Source organism: Meles meles, chromosome 21 (genome assembly GCF_922984935.1).
Source record: "Meles meles chromosome 21, mMelMel3.1 paternal haplotype, whole genome shotgun sequence".
NCBI lineage: Eukaryota > Metazoa > Chordata > Mammalia > Carnivora > Mustelidae > Meles > Meles meles.
The window spans coordinates 15,080,845-15,101,392 of NC_060086.1; the positions used below are offsets into that span (position 1 = coordinate 15,080,845).

At 64.1% G+C, this 20,548-nt stretch overlaps 1 protein-coding gene across 2 annotated transcripts in view; it reads right to left on the bottom strand.

Annotated features, from left to right (window-relative positions):
- The window catches only part of LFNG (LFNG O-fucosylpeptide 3-beta-N-acetylglucosaminyltransferase), a 94,078-nt gene that overhangs the window by 7,641 nt on the left and 65,889 nt on the right, over nt 1-20,548 (bottom strand). For both annotated transcript variants that reach the window (XM_045992760.1, XM_045992759.1), the window contains one exon: nt 1,014-4,966. In XM_045992760.1, the coding sequence (XP_045848716.1) occupies nt 1,014-1,442 (429 nt within the window). In that variant the 5' untranslated portion in view covers nt 1,443-4,966. The remainder of the gene's footprint in view (nt 1-1,013; nt 4,967-20,548) is intronic.

Below are 20,548 nucleotides of genomic sequence, written 5' to 3' on the forward strand. Positions count from 1 at the left end.
CCCAGGGACCCTCCCCATACAGGAACCAGAGAGAACCCTTCCCCACCCCCCAGACCCCATCATGACCTCACCAGAACCCTATCCCAAAACAGGGCTCATCCACGCCACCAGATCCCAGGCGGTGAGGTTTAAACAGGGAGGAAGAGGTGTGGGGTCCTCTCTGAGCCCTCACCGGGCCAGGGGTCTCTCAGCTTCACCCCAAAGTCCCACTTAGTCCCTTGAATCTCCCAGCCCAGGGCTGTTCCCCCACTGCCCCTCCCTGGCAGGGCCACACTGCCCCGTCCCGCCCCAACCCAACCGTTCTGCTGCGGCCTCCAGGGAGATTTTCAAAGTGGGGTGTGTCTTCATTATGTGTAGGAAGCTGGTGCTCAACTAGGGTGCAGTGAGCACAAGGTTCCAGGCTCCGAAGACTCCCATGCTGTGGGGACACAGACCCCCAAAATCCAACGCTCTCTTTGGAGACAGATTCTCCAGGACTCAACAACACACACGCCAACTCCAAATTCTCTTTGACAATAACTTGTCCCCCATTCCATGACAAAGACTCAGATGAGGGAAGGGACCAGCCCTATGTGGGGGTTCTAACCCCCGACTCCAACACTCAGGGAAGAGTCTTCCTCCTCAGGGCCCCAGGTGGATGCCTCGCCAAGAATCTACCTTGGGGAGGTTTGGGGACAACAACACCTTCCTTATTAATGCACTCCAATAGTTGGGGGTGGGGGAAAGAAACATCACAGAACACCAACCAAAGCAACAGCAGCTGGTGTAGGATCAACGCACACCATCCAGGGCTCTGGAAGTTGGATGGGGTCGGGTCCCCCTCTGACACCTCCAGAACTTAAGGGGAAGAGTGGCCCCATCAAGCAGACCCGGCTGGAAAGGGATGGACTGGCGTTGCTACCCCTAGATTTTCCCCGTAGCTGGACAGAGGCGCAGCCCGGCGCCCATCGGATACCGCCACGCGCGGCACAAGAGGGCACCCCCCCTACCCCGCCCAGACCGTGGGGGCTCACCATCTCCTTGTGGCGCGAGATCCAGGTCTCCAGCAGCAGGTCGAGGCGCGCGCGGTGAAACTTTCTAGTGGTCTTGACCGCGATGAAGACGTCGTGGGGCGCCAGCGACTCGACGGGGGCATGCGGCTGGCCGTCGCCGGGGCGGGGGGCGCCTCCGGGCCGTGGGCCCGCGTCTCGGCGCGCGCGGGTCAGCAGGCTGAAGTACTCGGACAGACTGTGTACCTCGCGGGCGAGCGCAGCGGGCGCCGCCGCCGCCTCCAGCACCGGCGCCGGGGCCGCCCCCGCGGAGCCGGCCAGGCTGCGCAGCGCGCGCCGGCCGCGCTCGGCGGGCACAGGGGGCGGCGGCGGGTCGGCGGTGAGCACCAGCAGGCAGGCGAGTAGCGCGCCCGCCAGCGCCAGCAGCAGGCGTCGGCCGCAGCGCTTGAGCATGGTGGGGTGGCGGCCCCCGGCGCGCCCTACCCGGTGCACCCTGCCCTGCCCCGCACACCCGCGCGGAGTTCCTCGGCTCCCGCGGCGCGTTCAGCTGTCCACTGCCCGCGCCCGGCGCTTTTAAAGCTCCCCCGCCGGACTCCGCCCCCTTGAGGGCGTGGTCCTCCGCTAGTCCCCGCCCCTGCCGCGCGCTTACTGGCTACCGGGCCCTGGGGCGGGGCCTCGAGCGGGCCGCCCCCCTCCCCCGAGACTCGCAGCGCCCACGTGGGACCGCCGCGGGGGTCTGGGAACGGCCGGGTAGGCGCCGTCGCCCCCGCCCCCTGTGAGCACGTGCACGCCACGCCCCGCCCAGGTCGTCCCCCACAGGCGGCCGAGGGGCGTGGGGATTTCGGCCCCTCTCGCCCCGGTGGCCCCGAAGGGGAAACCAGGCTGGCCAGAGCCGGCGGGGCCGCACGGGGCGTCTGGCACGCGGAAGGGCGCGCCCTCGGCGCGGTGACCGGGGTTCTGGCACGGGGACTTCGGGCTCCGCAGTCCCGCAGGAGACGTCCTCACTTCCTCGCCGGCCCCTCCCCGTGCCCGGCGTCCTCCCTCTGGGGTGGTGCGTGCCAAGAAGAGGGGGCGGCGCCTGGGTGGACCCGAGCGCTCGGTCTAAGGCATTGGTGATTAATACTGAGGAGGAGTTGAGCCCCCCGAGCAACGGGCAGGGACACGTGTTTCCACCGAGAAAGCACCTGTATTAAATTCCACCTTCAGCGCCCTCCCTCACCCCGCCCCTCCCCGAGCTAATTTCCTCGAATCCCAGCCCAGCGGCGGCGGTGCGGAGCTGGTCCCCGAAAGCCTCCGGGCGCCCCGTGGCTAGAAGAAACTGAGGTCGCCCCGCCCCTCGCGGGATGAAAGGCTGCTTTCTGTCCCATTTGGTCCCTCTACGCTCAGGCCAGATGTGGCCCAGCTGTGCCCCCGCCCCGCCTTCCCGGCACACGGCGGCCCCCACCCCCAGGCCTTCCCACGGGCCGGGCCGGCCCACCGCACGAGCAGGGGCGGCAGGAATGCGCGCCAGCCACCCGGGGTGAGGGTGAGGGGCGAGGGGCCCGGAAGTGGGGGGGGCGCGGGGACAGACGCGGACTCAGGGTCCGAGCTCCCTGCCCTCAGCATCTTCCGGAAGCGCAGCTGGGGGCGGCTCTTCGCTTGGCTGCTCCTCCTTCCCCTCCCCGTGGGCTCGGGCATCCCCTCCTCAGGAGGGCCTGTGCAACCACCAGGGCCCCTGGGCCCCTAGAGCGCTCACTCTGCCCACTGGCCAGTTCTCCCAGCGCTTAACCCTCTGCCTGCAGTGGGTCTCCCTTCCCGCAAAGTCAGGGCTGGAGCATTATAGGTGCTCTGGAAGGATTTACTGGGGAAACGTCTGCCGCTCCCTCCACCGAGGAAGGGGGGAGGCTATGGCCCATTTGCTCTTAGGGTCCTTGGGCCCTACCCCAGCCCCTCTGGCATGGGGTGTGATGGGGGATAGTGGTTCCCAGGCTTCTTCCTGCCCCCACTCCCCCCCACCCCCCGCACCGCAGGTAATTAGCAGGCGCCACCTCGGGCAGGCAGATGCTGGAGCAGATGGTGCTGGCCTTCCCCAAGTGATAAGTCTCCCGCGGTGTCACCTCCTGCTATAAACCCCTCCCCCATCAGCCAGAACCCAGCCTCCAAGCCTGGAGGCTGCTGGAGGGGTGGGGGTGGGCAGGGGAGAAAAGGACCCTATAGCTGGGGCATGGGCTGCCCCCAGTGGGCTGAGCCCCAGCCCAGCCTCAAGTCCAAAGTCCCCATGTCCCTTGCCCCACCATCAACGCCCATCTCAAATCTGGGCTATTTTGAGAAGGAGTCTCCTCCCCCATCTTCATCTCTCCTCTAGACCACTTGGCAGTTTCCAGCCTGGGCTCCCTGTCCCTGGCTACCTGCTCTATTTTATTCTGCACTCGGCAACCAGCTCAAATCATACCTCCCGCTACCCCCGACACACATACACACAAACAGATCAGAATCTCCCACGGCTCCCCATTGCTCTGAGTTCAAATCCTGACCTTGTGTCTACTTATTCCCAGCCCCATTTCTTGCTGAACCCTGCAATCCTCCCCATCCCCCAACACCCCAAGCACCACTGAGTCCCCAAATCTTTGTATGAGCTGTGCCTATACCTGGGATTCAGGTCAGTGGCATCCCTGCTCAGTACCCTCTAGATGCTGAGTGTTCTCTAAGAGGTCGAGGGGAACATCATGCCGTCATGGTATCCCACGCTCCTGCCTGACAAGGTCCTGCCCATGAGATAGCCCTCCGGCTTTCTCTGACTTGTGGCCTGGCTACAGGCCCCTCTGGCACACCAGACCTTGGGAGCAGCATGCCCATTGTACGGAATGCAAGGTGAAGCTCCGTAGACGGCTGCCTTGCATGCAGGGAGCAAGGAGAGGGAGCAACTGTGCAGAGAGGGACCAGCCCAGCCTGGCAGGGCTTTCCTGGGCCTCTCTGCAGCCAGGCTCCGGGAGTGGGGGGGCCGCCCCGGGTGCGGCTGCCTGTCTGGGAACAGCAGGACAAAGCCTTACAGCATTCTTGTGGGGGCCGTGGGCTTTGGCAAGAATGATTCAGTTTCTTTGCTGTCAGGAGAATGGAATTTCATGGTGACTCCTTGAGGTCTAAAAACTGTAAGGGGGTGGCCGGCTTAGCTGCCCCTGCTCCCAGCCCCAGCCTTTGGCACTCTCCTCCCCTGCCCTTGCCCTAGGCACAAAAGCTCCCACCAGAGACCCACTGAGCCAAACAGCCATGGGGGAAGGGGAGGTGCTGGGCTCAGAACAGGAAATGGGGTGATTGAGAGGGGATGGGGAGGGGGCTGACCAGGTTGCCAGGAAGTCCCTGGGGCCTTAGGGTCCTGGGGAAGGGGGCTGGGAGTGGAGGCTGGGGCTGGGGGTGCAAGCACAGCCCAGGAACGGAGACACCTCTACAGCTGGCTAGCCTTGCAAAATCAGAGGGGCCCCTTCTCTGCTCTAAGACCTCCGACCTGGGATGTTCCCACTCTGAACCCCAGTTTTCCTCCTGTAGCATGAGGATAACACTATCGTCCACTTGATAAGGTGCTCATGGGCAAAACATCAGGCAAGCAGACAGCCTGGCCCTCTTGCCTGGGGATGTGGATCCGTGTGCCTCCTGGGCAGCCCACCTCATAGGAGCGTCTCCAACAGCCCGAGCATGGGGCTCTGGGGCAGCAGGTGACTGGATGGCTTCAGAGCTGCCAGTTGAAGATGTTATAGGGAAGTGGCCAAGGAAAGGGGGCCCACACAACCGTGAGGCCCCGTGGGGCTCTACTCTGCCCTCCTCATCAGGCTTGGAGGCAGTATGGTGCCCCCACTTGAGTCCAGGCCTGCTTTCCCTGCTGGGGCCGTCTGGGACCTCCTGTGGATGGAGCCAGTCCTACCAGGTTCTGGAAGCTGCTTCTCCACAGGCTCCTGGGGACATTGAGGCTGGCTCCGTCTGGATTGTCTCTTTCCTGGGAAGATCTAGGAGATAGAATGGGTGACCGTGAACTCGCAGGAAGTCATCCGAGGTGGGCCTGTTCCATGTCCCTGGAGCAAGCCTTCTCCAGCCCAGCAGTCGAGCCCGGAGACTGTGCCTCGCGCAGCCCCACGGGACTGACGGTGGCTGCCCCCCATGCTGCCATGAGGGCACGAGAGAGAGTACCTAGCAGTAAGGGAGGCTTCTAGATGCCAGGGTGCCTGCCGGCCCCCCACAGGCACTGAGTTGCCTGGCCACAGGGGCCCAGAAGCTTCTAGACAAAGAGTCCTGCTGGCAGGAGTCAACGTGAGGAAGAGGGGTTGGTTCCAAAGCTGGGTGCAGTGGGCTCCGTGGCGGGGGGGGGGGGGGAGGGGGGAGGGCACAGCTGGTGGTGGCAGCTGATTCCCATTACTGCTGCTGGGGCGGGCACTGTCCCCACGAGGAGAATAGACAGCCTACAGCTGTGAGCAGAGGCCCCCCCCAACCCCCGGCTGGCCCGCCTGCACACCCGCTCTGCCCAGAGCCCCTCATCCCCAGGCCACACTTTGTGTGGTCTTGGGCCAGTTCCCTCTCTCTGTGGAGCTCAGAATCGTACTTGACTTTGTAAAAGGGTGTAGCTGCCGCCCTCCCTGCCCTGCCCAACCTGGGCTGGTACTCCGCAGGTGTGGAGCGGCAATGACCACCAGTGGCCTGACCCTCTGGCCTGAACCCAGGGCCTGGCATGGTCAGAGTGGCCAGGGGACTTGGCCTAGGCGGCCGAGGAGGGCTTAAGGGGATACCCTTCAAAGCCAGCTCAGTGCTACCTCTTCCAGGAAGTCCTCCTCCATTCCCTGTGGTATCTGCCCCCATCTTGGTACTGACCACATGAGACTGTAACTGCCCATTTTCCTGCCTGTCTCCCCAGCTAGCCTGGGAGCTCCGTGAGGGCAGGGGCCATGTTGGGATTCCCGTCAGTGCCTGCCCCACAGTAGGTGCTCAATAAACACTGGCTGGACAGATGAGTAAGGGAATGGACAGATAGATAGATGGAAAGACAAAAAGACAGAGATGTCTGTGGATGGCTGGGAAGCTGATGGATGCTTGGCCACATGAGGGCAAAGACACTGTGTCATTTGGGGCTGGGCCCCAGTGCTTAGAACAATAGGTGGCATATATTAGGAACTTGAGAAATATTTGTTAGATCGTAGATGGATGGATAGACTGATGGATGGACAGATGAAGAGACTGGGTGGTTGGATGGACGGACGGACGGATGGATCGATTGATCGATCGATTGATAAGTGAGGGGATGGATGGATGGATAGACGGATGGATGGACAGATGAAGAGACTGGGTGGTTGGATGGACGGACGGACGGATGGATGGATCGATTGATTGATAAGTGAGGGGATGGATGGATGGATAGATGGATGGGTGGGTGGATGGGTGGATGGGTGGATGGGTGGATGAACAGACTGGGTGGGTGGAGGGATGGACAGATGGCCAGGTGGATGGAGAGATGGAGATACATGGACATACAGAGGCTCAACGGAGCACCCCCTCTTTCCCACAAGTACCAAGCCTCAGGGAGTGTGGGTTTCAGGGTAAGGAGGCATGACTGCCCACTGCATTCTGGGCTGGCACAGGAAGGAGGCCTGCGTGCAGAGCTGTGGCGGGTGGCAGGGGCTGACGTCCCTAGAAGTTCTCAGTGACCACATATTGTATGCCCACCCTGCACTGGGAGTGTTTCCAAACACCACCGCCTGAAGGCTTCTAAAGGGCTCGTTCAAACAGCTGGTCCTGCAGACTGGACGTGGGGGTCCAGAGAGGAGAAGAGGTACGCCTCTGACCCCACAGCCAGTTGGGGAGGGGGAGTCTCTGAGCCATGGGCAGGAGGAGGGAGACAGGCCGAGGGCTGGCAGCTGCATCTCTTCCTGGTGGCTCTGTGCGGGGGCCAGACTGCGCTAATCTGATTTGCAGCCCCCGGAAGTGGAACTCTGGCCACAAGAACACATGACGGACGTCCTCCAGCGACCAGACACCCACCGGGGAGACACCAGAGCCACTTTACCCCAGGCAGCTTTTGTCTTGCCAAGAATGGCTAGCTTGTGCTGTGGCCACAGGGTGGGGCGCGGCTGTCCCGGTGCCTGCCAGGCCCCAGGCACGACCCCTCGCCCCAGTCATGACCCCATGCCCATGTCTGTGGGACCAGGCCCTGGGAGCTGTGCAAGGAGGGGCCCCCTGGCCGGATGGAGATAGTGGGGATCAGGGTCTTGGCTCCGAGGGGGCCCTGCTCACTGGTGTCATCTCCATAATTCCCTGACCTCAGGCTCCTTCTCAGCCACAGGAGTGGAGCTGGGTAAGGAGTAAGTCCCCTTGCTTACAGGGATGGAGAAAGACGTGGCCTTGATACCTATTTCCAGTTGCCCCGGAAATGAGGGCTGGGCAGGGTCCTGTGCTGTCGCACCCAAAAGAGATAAGCTACCACCATGGGGCCCATCCATCCTTCTGTCTGTCCATTCATCTGTCCACGTCACCCAGGTTCAACAGTATCCCTGGGCACTTTCTCCACCCCGGCTCTGCCTGGCTCTGGGGGAGTTGAGGGGGTGACTCAGACACAGCCCCTGGCCCCAGGGAGCTCACAGTCTTCCTCAGGCTCCTGGCTGTCCTCCAAACAGGTAGAGCATGGTCAGGGTTAGAAGATGGGTCAAGCCCAAGGGTGCCGGGGGGCTGGGCAAGGGGGAACCCATTGTTCCCCAGCCAGGGCTGGCAGTAGAGGGTTTCAGGCAAGGCTTCCAGAACAAGATGGTGGCCACCGACCGGTAGCTCGAAGGCTCTCAGCAGGCAGAGGCGGGTGGGAAGGCAGGGAAGCCATGCGGCAGGTCTGGAGTCCTGGTGCACTTTGATGGGGGTGTGGTTCCACGAGCCGTGAGACGTGAAGCCAGAGAGGTGAGCCGGAGCGTCCAAGTCCTGGCTCAGGGTCAGGCTGGGGAGGCAACGGGGAGCCCCCGAAGGTCTGTGAGCCAAAGGGATGTGGTTCGAGCTGCATTAGAGAAGGTCTGGCTGAGACAGGAGTCCGCCCAAGCCTCCCTCCAGGCTTTGTGTCCTTGTGTCCAGGCCTTTCCTCTCTCCTCCCTTCCTTGTGTAGCTCACAGAAGGAAAGCTCAGTCTGGGGAAGGTTTTGGAGGATAGCAGGGCCAGGTTCCTCGGAGGCAGGTGGGCCCCGGTGGGCAGGGAAGAGGGAGGCTAGGGGGGAAAGGACAGAGACAGGGCTGAGGCCTGCACCTGAGGAAGGCCAGGCCATTCTCTGCAGCCTGGTTTCCTTAGATACGTAGGGTCTGCGGGGACTGGCCTAGGGGTTCTCCACCTCGGTGTGACTTGGGGCTCTGGGAGGCATTTGGGGTATGCCAGAATGAGTGCATGGAGTCTAGGAGCCTGGGTTGCTGCTAAACCCCCGACGGCATGTAAGACAGGCCCCACACAAGGAACTGTGCGGCCTGTCCCTCAGGGGAGCCGAGGGGAGAAATGCCCAGTGGAGTGACTGGCCTCTCTCCCCAGCCACAGGCCCCTGTGGGACAGTCCGGCCACGCGCCAGGTCCCCGCCAGGAGGGCCCCAGGCGCAGCTAGGTCCCCAGTTCCTGCAGGAGGTTACATGAGGGCAGAGGATGCTGTGGGCAGGGCTGCTGGGACAGAGGTCCTGTTGGGAGCGGAAGGATGACACAGGGGCGAAGGGTGCGGTAGCCTTGGCGGAGCTCAGTGGGGGCTGGGGCCAGGCCGCCCATGCTGTGGTCCCGGGCTTGACAGGGGCAGGGGCGGCTGAGCGGCGCCCTGTCACCCCCTCCCACCCACACCCGGCCTCCAGGTGGTTCTTGCCCAGGCCAAGCCGGGTTTGGGAAGGTGGCAGGGAGGGGCCTCCTTGAACGCTGTTTGCTCAGCCGAGGTTTAATCTTCAAAACAGGAAGGCTCGTATTGACAGAAGCAGAGACGGAACTACCAGAGTGCCTGCCAGGTTGAGCTCCCCGGGCCCCCTCCTCCTGCCGCCACGCTGGGGGGCCGCCCGGCAGCTCCTGGCCTCAAACACACAGGCCCCCCCTCCTCCCACAGCCCCTAGGCTGAGCCGCCCTGTGCCGACCAGGCCTTGGAGAGACGGCACCCCCCCGCCGGCTCCGCAAAAGCAGGGGTGGCTGGGGGGGCAGGAAAGTGGAGGGGAAGGGGGGGCCCAGGGTGACAGCCTTAGCAGGGCGTGTCTCCCGCTCTCATGTTGCAAATGAGGAAGTTGAGGCTCAGCGAGGGAAGTGAGCTGGCCTGGGTCACACAGCATGGATGGGGGTTGTCCACCCTGGGTGCCCCTACCCCAGTTCTGGAACAGGCTAGGGGCGGTGCTGACAAGTAAAGGGCCCAAGTGGACTCCCAAGTGCCCTCCTGTGTGGCACCCGCTCCCGGGGCACCCAGGGTGGGGAGGACCTGGCCCTGGGCTGCCCAGGCTGTAAATGTCCCCACTGCCAGAGGAAGCTGCAGGGACGGGCAGGGCACGAGTGCCCCAGGCTGCTCTGTGGTCATTCTGGGCAGTCTCTGCGCCTGACAGTGACGTCAGGCCTGCAAGAACCCAGTGGGCCCCCTTCTCCTCCCAGGCAGCTCACTCAGTGCTCAAGTCAGCAGGCCCTCTGGACCATCTTGAAGGCCACAGAGTCCGTGGCCGCCCGAGCTGGGAGGTGGATCATAATTCCAGGCCCCGTCCATGCTCGGAAGTGTGGGCTCACTGAGGAGTGGGCCCTGCGGTCTTGGATGACATGGGGGCTGGCCCCCAAATCCTAGAAAAGGGCTCCTGGTCTGACGCCATCCCAGCCTCCCTGCTCCCAGCCTGGGAGGGCTAGCCCTGGCCACTGCATTCCCTGCCTGCCTGCCCCGGACTTCCTCTGCCGCCCCCTCTGCCTGGAAGGCTCACTCCTTCATCCCGGCCTCCCCCTCCCAGCCGCCACTTCCTTGGAGCAGCTTTCCAGGTTCACGCCTTTTTATCTCTTTCCATCCAGGCCCCCAGCACACATTCTAGCATCCAGAACAGAGCTAAGAGCTTGCTAGACCCACAAAGGGGCAATAAGGGCGAAGGCCATTTCATAGGGAGGAGGCCACCGGGTCCTGCCCAAGGCCGTGCAGGGGCGAGCGTGCGTCTCCAGCCACCGAGGAGAGTGAGAATCTGCAGGCTCACCTCCTCCTGTGGGTCCCCAGCACCACAGGGAATCCTGCCATCCTGTGGGGCTGAGCTCCAGGGCCCCCACTCGGGGTCTGCAGGAGGGTGAGGGGCTCCACTCAGAGGTAGTTCGTGATGCCGAACAGGCTGCAGCCAGGGAAGGGCTGGCTCTCTCCTCCCAGAAGCAGCTCCTGGCTGGGCCTGACTCCTCCTGGCTGCCCTGGAAACGTGCTGCGAGGGCTGGGAAACCAAGCAGGAGCTGGGCATCTTCAGGGGAAAGCGCGGCGGGCCGGCTGGCCTGCTCCAGGAGGGGTGGGGGAGCAAGATGGCCTACAGGCACCTCTCCAGGTGGGGGAAGGGAGGGTCCCTAGTCTTGGCTCTGTCCCTAAAACCTTGTGCTGATCTTAAGCTTCTGGCCCTCTGGCAGTCCCCGGCCCCTGGAGGGCTGAGTGCCCTGGGGCAGATCCCTGGACCTGCCTGTCCTGGCCGTCCCCACTCTGATGTCATCCTTGCCAGCCACGGCTGTCACTCTACCCCGGTGACCCAGTTTCCCTCCTTGTGTGTGCCGGTGGGGCAGGGGGCCCTGGGGAGACCGTGTCCCCCTTGGCGGAGATGGATCAGATGTCCCAGGCGGGGCCATCTGCGGGCCAGGGCCAGGGGCCGAGGCTTTCAGGTCTTCAATAGCCCGAGATTAGGTTCCATCCCCGGGGGGCCTTTGTGACGGCGTGGGAACGGAGGCATTCTGGGCCAGACAGGGATGCGCCTCCTGGCCCACAGGGGCACTGGCCAGAGCCAGTGCAGGCACGTGGACGTGCGTCCACATGGGGTCTCGGGGAAGCGGGGACTCTGGCCTGGCGGGCTGGGATGCACACACACTGGGTCCTCAGACCCTGCCAGGCCCCTCATGCCCCGCTTGTGGAAAGGCACAGAGCAGGGGCTGAGCGGGGCCGCACCCGCATGCCCGTAACCCTCTCATTGATTCCTGCAGTCCACCCCCCAACCCCTGCTCTGGAGGCTTTCTTCCGCCCCTTCTAGTCCCTCTGGCCAAGCTCTGATTGGAAGGCTGTGCTCTTGGCAGAGCCACGGGCCCGGGCCCTGCTGATGAGAAAGCAGAGGGGCCAGGGAGAGGGGGGAGCGGGCTGCCACTTTCAGGAGCTGACCTCGGGGTTGGGGGGGCCTTTCCTCCCTGAGGAATCAAGGGTGGGATGAGTAGGGCTGTTGGAGGGTGGGTGGGACACCCCCGCGGCCAGGCCTGAGGGTGCTGCCTCTCCATCACCCTCCCCTTCCTCACCTGTGGGGGTGAGGACCTGCAGAGCCAATCTGGGCCCCCGTACAAGGCCGCAAGGCTGAGGCCCGCCCAGCAGAGAGGGGTCCCAAGCACTCTCTCGCTGCTCCAGTATAAGGCTGTCGGTGAGGAAGCCTGCGTGCAGGGGTGAGACGCCACACGCACAAGCCAGAGAGCACACGTGAGTGCATGCAGAGGACACGTGGGTGAGCACACGCACGCACAAGCACCCCCGCAGTCCGAGCGGGCTCCTTCCCTCCAGCACAGCTGCGGGCCTGGAAACGGGGAGGCAGCCGGGCTGGCCTCAGCCCTGCTCCCCAGAGAGGCAGCCGGGCCAAGGTGGGAGGCTGAGGCCAGGGCGCGGCCCCGCCACGTGCTTCCTGTCCGGCCGGTGGCAGCAGCGTGGACGGAAGGTTGGCCCCACCAAAAAGGCGCTGCCGGAGAAGTGGGGCTTGTGGAGGCTGAGTCAGCTCCCGCAGAGGGCGTCCCGGTCCTCTCTCACCTCTTCCTCCCGAGCCTGCCCTGACCTCCACCGCTCCAGCTGTCCCCAGAGTGGGCTGAAGCTCTGCGGATTCCCTCCACCTGCCCTGACCCTCTCAGTGTCCCTGGCACCCCCGGGGTGGAGAGAGAGACAGTCCCCATGCTCTCGCTGCCCTCAGGAGGGGCTGGGGGCCACGAGCCGGCAGGGTGTGCTTAGGGACACGCAGTCGGCCATGGAGAGGGAGGGCTGGACGCTTGGGAACTTTTCTCCTGTTTGGGCCCCCCCCTGATTTCCGTGGCCACAGACCCTCCCTGGACCGCTGATTCCAGAACATCTTTCTATCTGGGCAGCCACTCTGGGCCCTGCTGAGGCTGGATGTGGGACTCGGGGCTGGTACATCCTCCAGTCTGGGCCAGGCCTGGCAACCCCTTCAGATACAGAGGGAGAAGTGAGGGGCCCAGAGGGAGCCTATACCGAGGTTGCTAAGAGACAGGCATTGGGTGGACGGCCGGGGGACTCCTGCTGGGGAATCCTCAGGGCACCCCATCTTCACGGTCCTCCTCAGCAGCCCCCGAGCCCTCCCCCTCATGTAGCTGGCAGCGCATGGAGGCTGCAGGCCCTCTGACGGACCCTGGAGACAGAAAGGGAGCAAGACAGACCCGGCCTTCCCCGCTGAGCTCATGGTTTCCTGGGGACCAGCATAGGCTGTTAGCAAACACATGTAGCTCCCATCAGGACCAGCAGGGAAAAACAGAGGAAGGGACGGAGATCGAGCTGACCAGGGAACATGCCTGGGCTGGACAGTCAAGGAAAGAATGGGGGAGGCGATATGTGGGCAGACGCCAGAGGACAGAGCAGGGTCAAAGGCACTGGGGTCGACCAGGGTTCCCTGACCACTTGCCCATACATCACGGGGTGTTCATGACGCATACCCCATGAGCCAGAGCTGTGTGGGCAGCGGATGGGATCTCAGAGGGAGGTCACACTGGGGAGGGCCTGTCTGGGATGGATGGGTGAGGGCTGGGCCAGCCACAGGGGGACGTCTGTGCTGGAGGAGCTGGAACTTGAGAGAGAAGGAAAAGGCTCCCTATCGGGAATGGTGGGCATGGGGAGGGACTCTGGCTGGGCTGCGGGAGGAGAGCCCAGCCGGTCCTGCGGGCCCAGGAGGACTGGTCTGCTTTCAGCTCACCTGCCAGTGGGCTGTGGACCCAAGTTGGGGCAGGGGTCTGTGGGACTCGTGTCTCCAGAAGTTGCTGGGGGAAGGCTGGCCTAAGCCACCCTCCTCCCATCCCTGCTGGGCCCCTCTCCCAGGCCCCTGCTCCTCCCCCAGCCACCCAGGTTTGGGAGATAAACTTTTTCACACCCCTTCCCCCCACATTAGTGTCCTGGGGCTGCTGTAGCAAATTACCGCAAACTTGCCCGAAAAAAGATACTTATTGTCTTCCAGCTCTGGGGCCAGAAGACCGAGATCAAGGTGCGGGCAGGGGTGTTCCCTCCAGAGGCCTCCTTCCAGCCTCTGGAAGCTGCCAGCCACCGCTGATCTCCCCTGGCTCACGGCCTTCCCTCTGTGTCTCTGAGTCCTCTCTTCTTACAAGGACAGCTGTCACTGCATTCAGGGCCCACCCTAAAGCCAGGATGACCCCATCTTGAGATCCTTGTCTGGATTGTATCTGCAAAGATCCTTTCTCCAAAGAAAGCCCCTTGGCAGGTTCTGGGGGGGTAGTACTTGAACCTATCTTCTTGTGGGACCACCGTTCAACCCAGTACACCCTAAATGCCCGGGAGCTGGGAGGCTGCACCTTCCCTCACTGCCAAGCCCGAGCCTCCGCCCTTCATCAGAGCAGCCTCAGGCCACAGGGCCCCCACACCCTGACATGGGTGAGTTAGGAGGGGCAGAGTCTGCCAGATGGTGGAAGCGGGGGTGGCCCCCTCCTTTGCACAGGGTGGACGGACAGACAGGTGGCCTGCCTCTGCACTCCCTCCTGTTCTGGGGCTCCAGGCACCTGGCTGGCACAAGGATAGGGGGCTAGCACCCCCTCAGCCCCCAGCGCTCTGCAGGGCCTTCTCCCTAGAAGCACGTCTCTGTCTCCGCCTCAGGTCTGGGCATGAGCACCAGGCAAATGGCCACCAGGCCCCCGGCCAGCGAGGCCCAGTACTTGCCGCCTCGTGATTGCCCCAACGACCGGAAGGCGCCTTCCACCTGGCAACCAGCCGGGCCAAGACACGGGCTCACCTGATCCCCCAGCGCATCTCGTACACGACGAGGAAGCCTGCTGTGGCCTCATCCAGCTGGAAGGTGGCAGAGCCCGGACCAAAGTCGGGTCCATGGGCTCCCAAACAGAGGGGGGGGCCTGGGCCCCAAGCACCAGCCCTACAGCAGCAGAGCCCGGAGCACCACCGCCTCCTGTGAGCCCCGCTCTGGGTCTCAGCCGCCCAGGTGTGAAGAGGGATGACAGGCCGGCATGCCTGCCTTGCTCCCAGGGGCCCCGGGAGGGGACAGTGCCCCTGGTCACAGACTCAAAACCTGAACCCAGAAGGAGCCCGGCCTTGTCTCCCGTGTCTAGCAGCAGCGGGTTGGGGTCAGACCCCACTCCAGCTGGCCGACCGCCTGCTGACCTGCTTCCTCCCAGACCCTCTGGGGGCAGGTTGTGGGAACAGGCCACCACCCGGCCTCCCAGTCCCTGGCGGCTGCCCCCTGGGAGGCCTGGTCATTGGGCTCAGGTGTCCTGCGCAGCCGGTTCCTCTGCCTCTTCCCATCCTTGCCTCTGTGGAGCCATAGGGAGGGTCACTCCCCAGGGGCCACCTGTGAGGATGGCAGGCAGGTGTGTGGGGCCGTCTGGTTGCAGGCTGGTTTGGAGCCATCTCCTGCTCTCCCAGGAGGCTGAGCCACAGTGTGTCTGCAGTGACTCCGGCCCCGCCCCTTCCGAGGACCCCTGGGCCCACCGCCCTGGGCTGGCTCTGCAGCACCCCCTCCTGCTGTGGTTGGGGGCCTGGGGTCCGCTGGCTCAGGCTGCAGGGGCCAGATGGGTACTGAAAACACTCCCCCAGCAAGGGGACTGCCCTCCTCGGCTGCCGGGTCTTTTTTGGAGGGGGGTCGGGATCAAGACCCCGTCTTGCAGGAACTGGAAAGGAGGCGCGATGCAGTGGGGGCCCCATAGCCCACACTAGGTGCTTCATCTGACGACATCACACCTACCCTGTTTGTCTCAGGCTGGGCAGTGTGGGGAAGTTGGGGCTGCGAGGGGCCAGATGCTTTGCTCAAGGTGACTCCACGTGGTTATCTGCCCCTGGCAGCCCACTCCAAGGGGTTTTCATCTTGGCTCTCCTTAGTGTTGGCTGGGTGACCCCTGGTGAGTCGCATGACATCTCTGTGCCTCCGTTTCTCCCACTGTAGATTGGAATGATCAGAGGGCCTGCTCCATAGGGGGTGGAGAGGGCCGTGGGAGCCACTGCGCATAGCCTGGTGCCCTGTGGGGTTGTTGTCATGACGGCCGCCCCCGCTGGCCCTTCCTGCTGCACTAGTGACCCTGGAGCCCCGACCGTTGTGCACAGACATGGTGCGCTCAGCGGATGTTTCTAAACCACGAGCAGAAGTTTGAGCCCAGACCTGCCTCATTCCAGAGTCTTGGCCTCCCCAACTCTGATTCCCCAGCAAGACGTCCCCCTGCCAGCCCTGCACCCCTCATTGGGTTTCTCTCTGGGTCCTCATAGCCTTGCCCAAGAGGGTGCCTCGACCTGCATGATGCTGTCGGGAAACTGAGGCCAGGGAGGGAAAACCTCGGAACAAAGGCCCCCCAGGTTCAGCTGGTGCCAAGGAGCTGTCAGGTGGGCTGGGCGCAGGGCTGAGGCTGGGGGTTAGGAAGACAGGAAGGCAGAGTGGCAGGCGGGGGCCCTCCAGCCCCTGCAGGCGCCAAGCGGAGCCTGCTCCCAGGTGGGCAGGCCTGCCCCGACTCGCGCCGACCGGCACCGCTCCGGGCCTGGGCGCCCACACAGCGGCAGCCCCCTTGCCCCCCCGAGGAACCCATGCCAGCCTCCATGAGCAGCCCTACGGGGCAGGGACAGGCAGGACGGCTGTCTCGGCCACCTCCACCCAAGACACGAACTGGGGGAGGGGGAGGCCCCCGCAGCTGGCACGCGCCCCCCAGCACAGTAACCAGGGCAGCAGGAAGGCCTCCCTGTGCCCGCACCTTGCCCTCTGCCAGGGCTCTCCTGCATGGAGGACGCAGGCTCCACGGTGCTGTAGCAGGACTTTCATTCATTCTGGCACTCATTCATTCATTCTGCAGTCACAGGTTCTCACTGGATGACAGTGGGCAGGTCTCTGGGCCTCTTGCTGGGCTGTGAGGTCTCCCAGACGGCAGGAGGGGCCCAACCCTCATGCCCTGTCCATTGAGAGCCCTGGTGGGGGGCAGGAAGTGCAGGGTGGGGACAGCCACAGTCCCCAACGGTGTGGCCAATGGCAGCTGCAGGGTTGGATCCTTGGCCTCCCTGGGGAATTCTGGAATCTTGCTCTCACCCACATGCATGGCTGAGAGAGGCTTCCCCGCTGGTCCTCCCCACCTCCTCTTCCCTTCCTTCTCTCGGGACCCCTGAAAGTCCCTCCCCCCACTGAGGGGCCCCTTGCCACCCTGTGAGGCGAGGCCTGCCCTCTTGGCTGGCACAGCCTGTCCTGTCTCTGCCTGGAGGCCAGCAGCCCCGGACCCCTGTCCTCCCCCTGTTGGCCTCTCTCACTGAGAACCCCTCAGTGCACCTTCATGCCCTTCGACCTTCAGCCGCACTCACCCCCATCCCTGCTCCACTGCTCCCCCCCCCCATGGCCCAGGCCTGCTCCTTCCACCACGGGGGGGGGGGGGGGGGGCGCTGCTTGGGGCCAGGCCCACACAGGACAGGAACCGTTGCAGCCCCCTGGGGGTGGGAGTGGGCGGGCCCAGCCTGCTGTGGGGAAGCCCTGCTCTGCACACACCGCGCCCGTGCACTGAGGCTTGGAAAGCGGTCACAGCAGCGACAGGTCCCTCCACCAGCGGCAACGGGGCCTGGCCGTTGCCGCTTTGTTGGGGAACCTGGGGGAGGTCTCCGGGTTGGAAGTGAGGCTCCAGCCTGGGCCTCCTCAGACAGTTCTCCCCGCTGCGAACAGAGCCTGTGGCTGGCCTTCCTGCCTCTAGCATCTGCTGTAGGACTCTGGAGAGCCTGGCCAGCATCAGCGTCTGTGCAGCGTGGGGACAAACAGGCCAGTCTCCCATGTGCCAGCTGCAAGGCACACTCACCCCAGGACCAGGAGCCCCCAGCAATGTCCCTGGAGCTAAGCTTCTCTGCCATCTGAGCCGGAACCCACAGGTGGGCACTTTCTCATGGGCCACACCCCCAGTGGTGAGCTCTCCGTTGCTGGAGGCATGCAAGCAGGGGAGGAGCCGTGAGGAGCCACACCCGGGACTGGAGGCCAGGCTGATGGAGTCCTGCAACCCCGTCAATCCAGGATTCTGGCTTCTGAGGACAGAGGAAAGGCAGTCTCTCTGGTGAGATTCTGGGCTCAGTGAAAACCTCAAGCATAAAGTCAGACCAGCCCAGACTTGGGACCTCCTCTGCCTCCCGATGCTGTGTGTCCTTGGGGCTCAGAGGCCCCTTCTCTGGCTGAGAGCTGCCCAGTCTTTCATGCGGAGTGCCTGCCACCTGCCACAGGCCAGCAGCGTCCCTGGTGGATTTGGTCTGGACGGAAGGAGGGTGGCACACGGGGTCCTCATGGCATGCTAAAGGGGACGAGGCTAAGGGGAAAACAGAGCCAGGGCAGGTGTGGGAGGCATAGGGCCAGTGGCCTCAGGGGGACGGTGACAGGATAGTGGAGATTTGAAGGGGGTCAGCTGGGGCGATGTCTGGGGAAAAACGTTCCAGACAAGAGCACAACAGTTGGAGCAAAGGCACTGCGGTAGGAACAGTCATTCCTGGAACAGCATGAAGGTCACGGCCAAAGTTGAGGGAGCAGGAAAAAGAAGGGAGATGAGGACTCTGGGCAGAGGACAGGACCACCCCCCCGAAAAAAAAAAAACTCCATAGGACAGGAGCTGACCACTTGTCAAAGCGTCCCTTCTCACCACTGGTGTTCCCAGAAGGGGAGGGCTGTGGACTTGGGGACAATGCCAGGGCCAAAGGGCCGGGGCTGGGGGCTGGATTTATGGCCTTCCCTGACCCCTGCAGAGAAACCAGCCTTGTTGGGCAAGACCGAGTTACGGGCGACCAGCCTGGGGGTGGGAAGGCCAGGATGAAAGCCCCAGAGAAAGGATTAGCCGTGGTCCAAAAGGCCACGCAGGGCTCCGTGGCAACGGAGCCCCGGGAGAAAGGGGCCTGTGTTAACCCGGCACAGCCTCCCCAGTGGGGCTGGGGGCTTGTTAACCAGCTTACCAGGCGGAGCCCAGCCCATTGACATGGAAATCCAGACCTGCCATCCGTCAGCCCTGAAAGGGCCTGTCGGACCCTGAAAAGAGGCAGCAGAGGAGAAGAGGCCCCGCCGGGCTGGCAGGGCAGGCTGTGGGCAGGTGCTGGGCCCCCACATTCGTTCCCTGCATTCCCGCACTGCCAGGCACAGGCCAGGTGCATGGAGTGGAGCCTCCGCCCTTGGGGCTCATGTGTACATGGTCCTGGTGGGGACACCCAGGCTTGAGGGGACCGGCAGTTACCCAGCCAGACACCCACTGGACGGGGGACTGTGGGCCCTGGCGTGGGGGGAGACCTGCAGGTGTTGGAGCCCACGTGATCCCCGCAACCATGCTGGCCCACTCCAGGCCCCAGGGCCACACTGTGGGGGTGGGGGCCAGAGTGCCTTCGAGTCTCCCCAGCTCTCTCCCTGGGGCACCCTGCCTGCTGGCTCCTTCCACAGTGCTCTCTGGCCTCCATCTCCCCAGCCTCGCTCCCACTACCCCATGCGGGCTGCCTCCAGGCCTTGTGCATGCCCAGAAAATGTGCCCGAGTGATAGGCCCAGGGTGAGATGCAGGGGCAGCAACGGCCTGGCTTTTGGGACCCGTCTGTACCTGGGGGTGGAGAAGTCTGGCCAGGGACAGGGTGCGGAGACAGCATCCCCCATCCCAGAGCAGGAGGCCCAGCCTCTGGCTAAGGAGAGGCCCCTTGCAAGCCGAGATGTGCAGAAATGCATGGGCAGCCAGGGGTGGCCAGGGGAGGTGGGGAAGAGGCCGGGCAGGTGTCTAAGCCCCGCTGATGGGGATTACGGCCATGTGGAAGCCCCTCACTGCAGGTCTACACCCTCCAGGCTCCGGGCAGGACCCAGGGAGCTGGGGGCAGCTGGCAGCCCAGGCAGAGGGTCGGTGCCCCCATCCATTTGGTGGGACAGTGGCAGGCGTGGGCCCTGGGGGGTGTGGAGAGCCTCGACGGGGGTGGGGGGGGTGGGGGTGGAGAGGCAGCCGGCCTCCAGCAGCAAAGCCTGTTCCACGTGGCATCAGGCACATGGCTGCGTCTCTAGACCTCAGTCCCTCCTCCTGGACATGGGCAGAGTCCCAGGCTCAGTCCTGTCCCCTCCTGGAGGTGGGGAGGTTCCCAGAGGAGAAAGGAGGTGCCAGAGGCTGGCCAGGGCAGGAACGGTCCGGGAAAAGCAGGCCGGTGGGGGGCAGGTGTGGGGCCTGGCGGCTTCTCGCTCCTGCCACTCACGGGCACCCCCTCCGGACCCAGCATCCTGCAGCCTTCTCTGGGGTGCTTCCACCTCCAGTCCCCCAGCTCGGGTGCTCGCACACGTCACCCTCTATTGACGAGCAGGTCACAAGTGGCTGGGGGGAAGCCCATGCACAGTGGTTCGGGAGCAGCCGGGCGCCCTGGACCCCACCCCCCCCACCAGTATTGGGTTTCCTTAGGACGAGTCTCCAGCTGCACACAGCTGGTGCAGGCTGGGGGGCCGGGAACCTGAGAAGGATGTGCCCCCAGAGCTACTGACGAGGGGCCTCAGGCTGGGCTGTCTGGGCCTCCCCCTTGTCCTCAACCCTCCAGTTGCCATCTGCCTCTGTCCCTCCTGGGGGAAGAGGAGGGGCCAGGTCACATTCCTCTGCAGGCAGCCCCTCCCCGCATCTGGCCTGCCCAAACCCCTTCCTTCCCTTGCAGGCCCTGTACCTGCCGGGAGGGGTCCCTCCCCGTCCAGCACGCAGACAGGCCGCTGCCCTCCCCATGCCCCCGGTCTCCCTGTGAGTTTCCACCCCGTCTGTGTCCAGGGCACCCACAGTGTGCCGGCTCAGGTGCCCCCCCCACTCCTCACAGCCTCAGAGACCCTGGAATTGGGGAGTGGAGTGGGAGCGGGGGCCCAGGGGGAAGGCCAGCTGGGCAGCAGGCAGGGGCACAGGCGCCAAGACAAAGAACTGGGTCAGACGGGCATCCTGGGCCCCACCTGGTACCCTGGGTGGCACAGAGGCCTTCCACAAAGAGGCTCATGGACCGGATCCTCTCCCATGTGTCCTATGTGCGTTCCCGAGTGGGATCACAGCAGGGAGAAGGGAGTCCGTGTCCTCTCTGGGTCAGAGTAAATGGGGGCAGGATGGCAGACCATGGGCCAGGGACAGGGGACAGCAGGGCCCAGAGGCAGGCGCAGAAGCCCCAGCAGAGGGCCAAACTGCAGTGCCTTGTTCTCACTAACCCTCTGAGCACTCTGCACATCACAGAGGAGGGG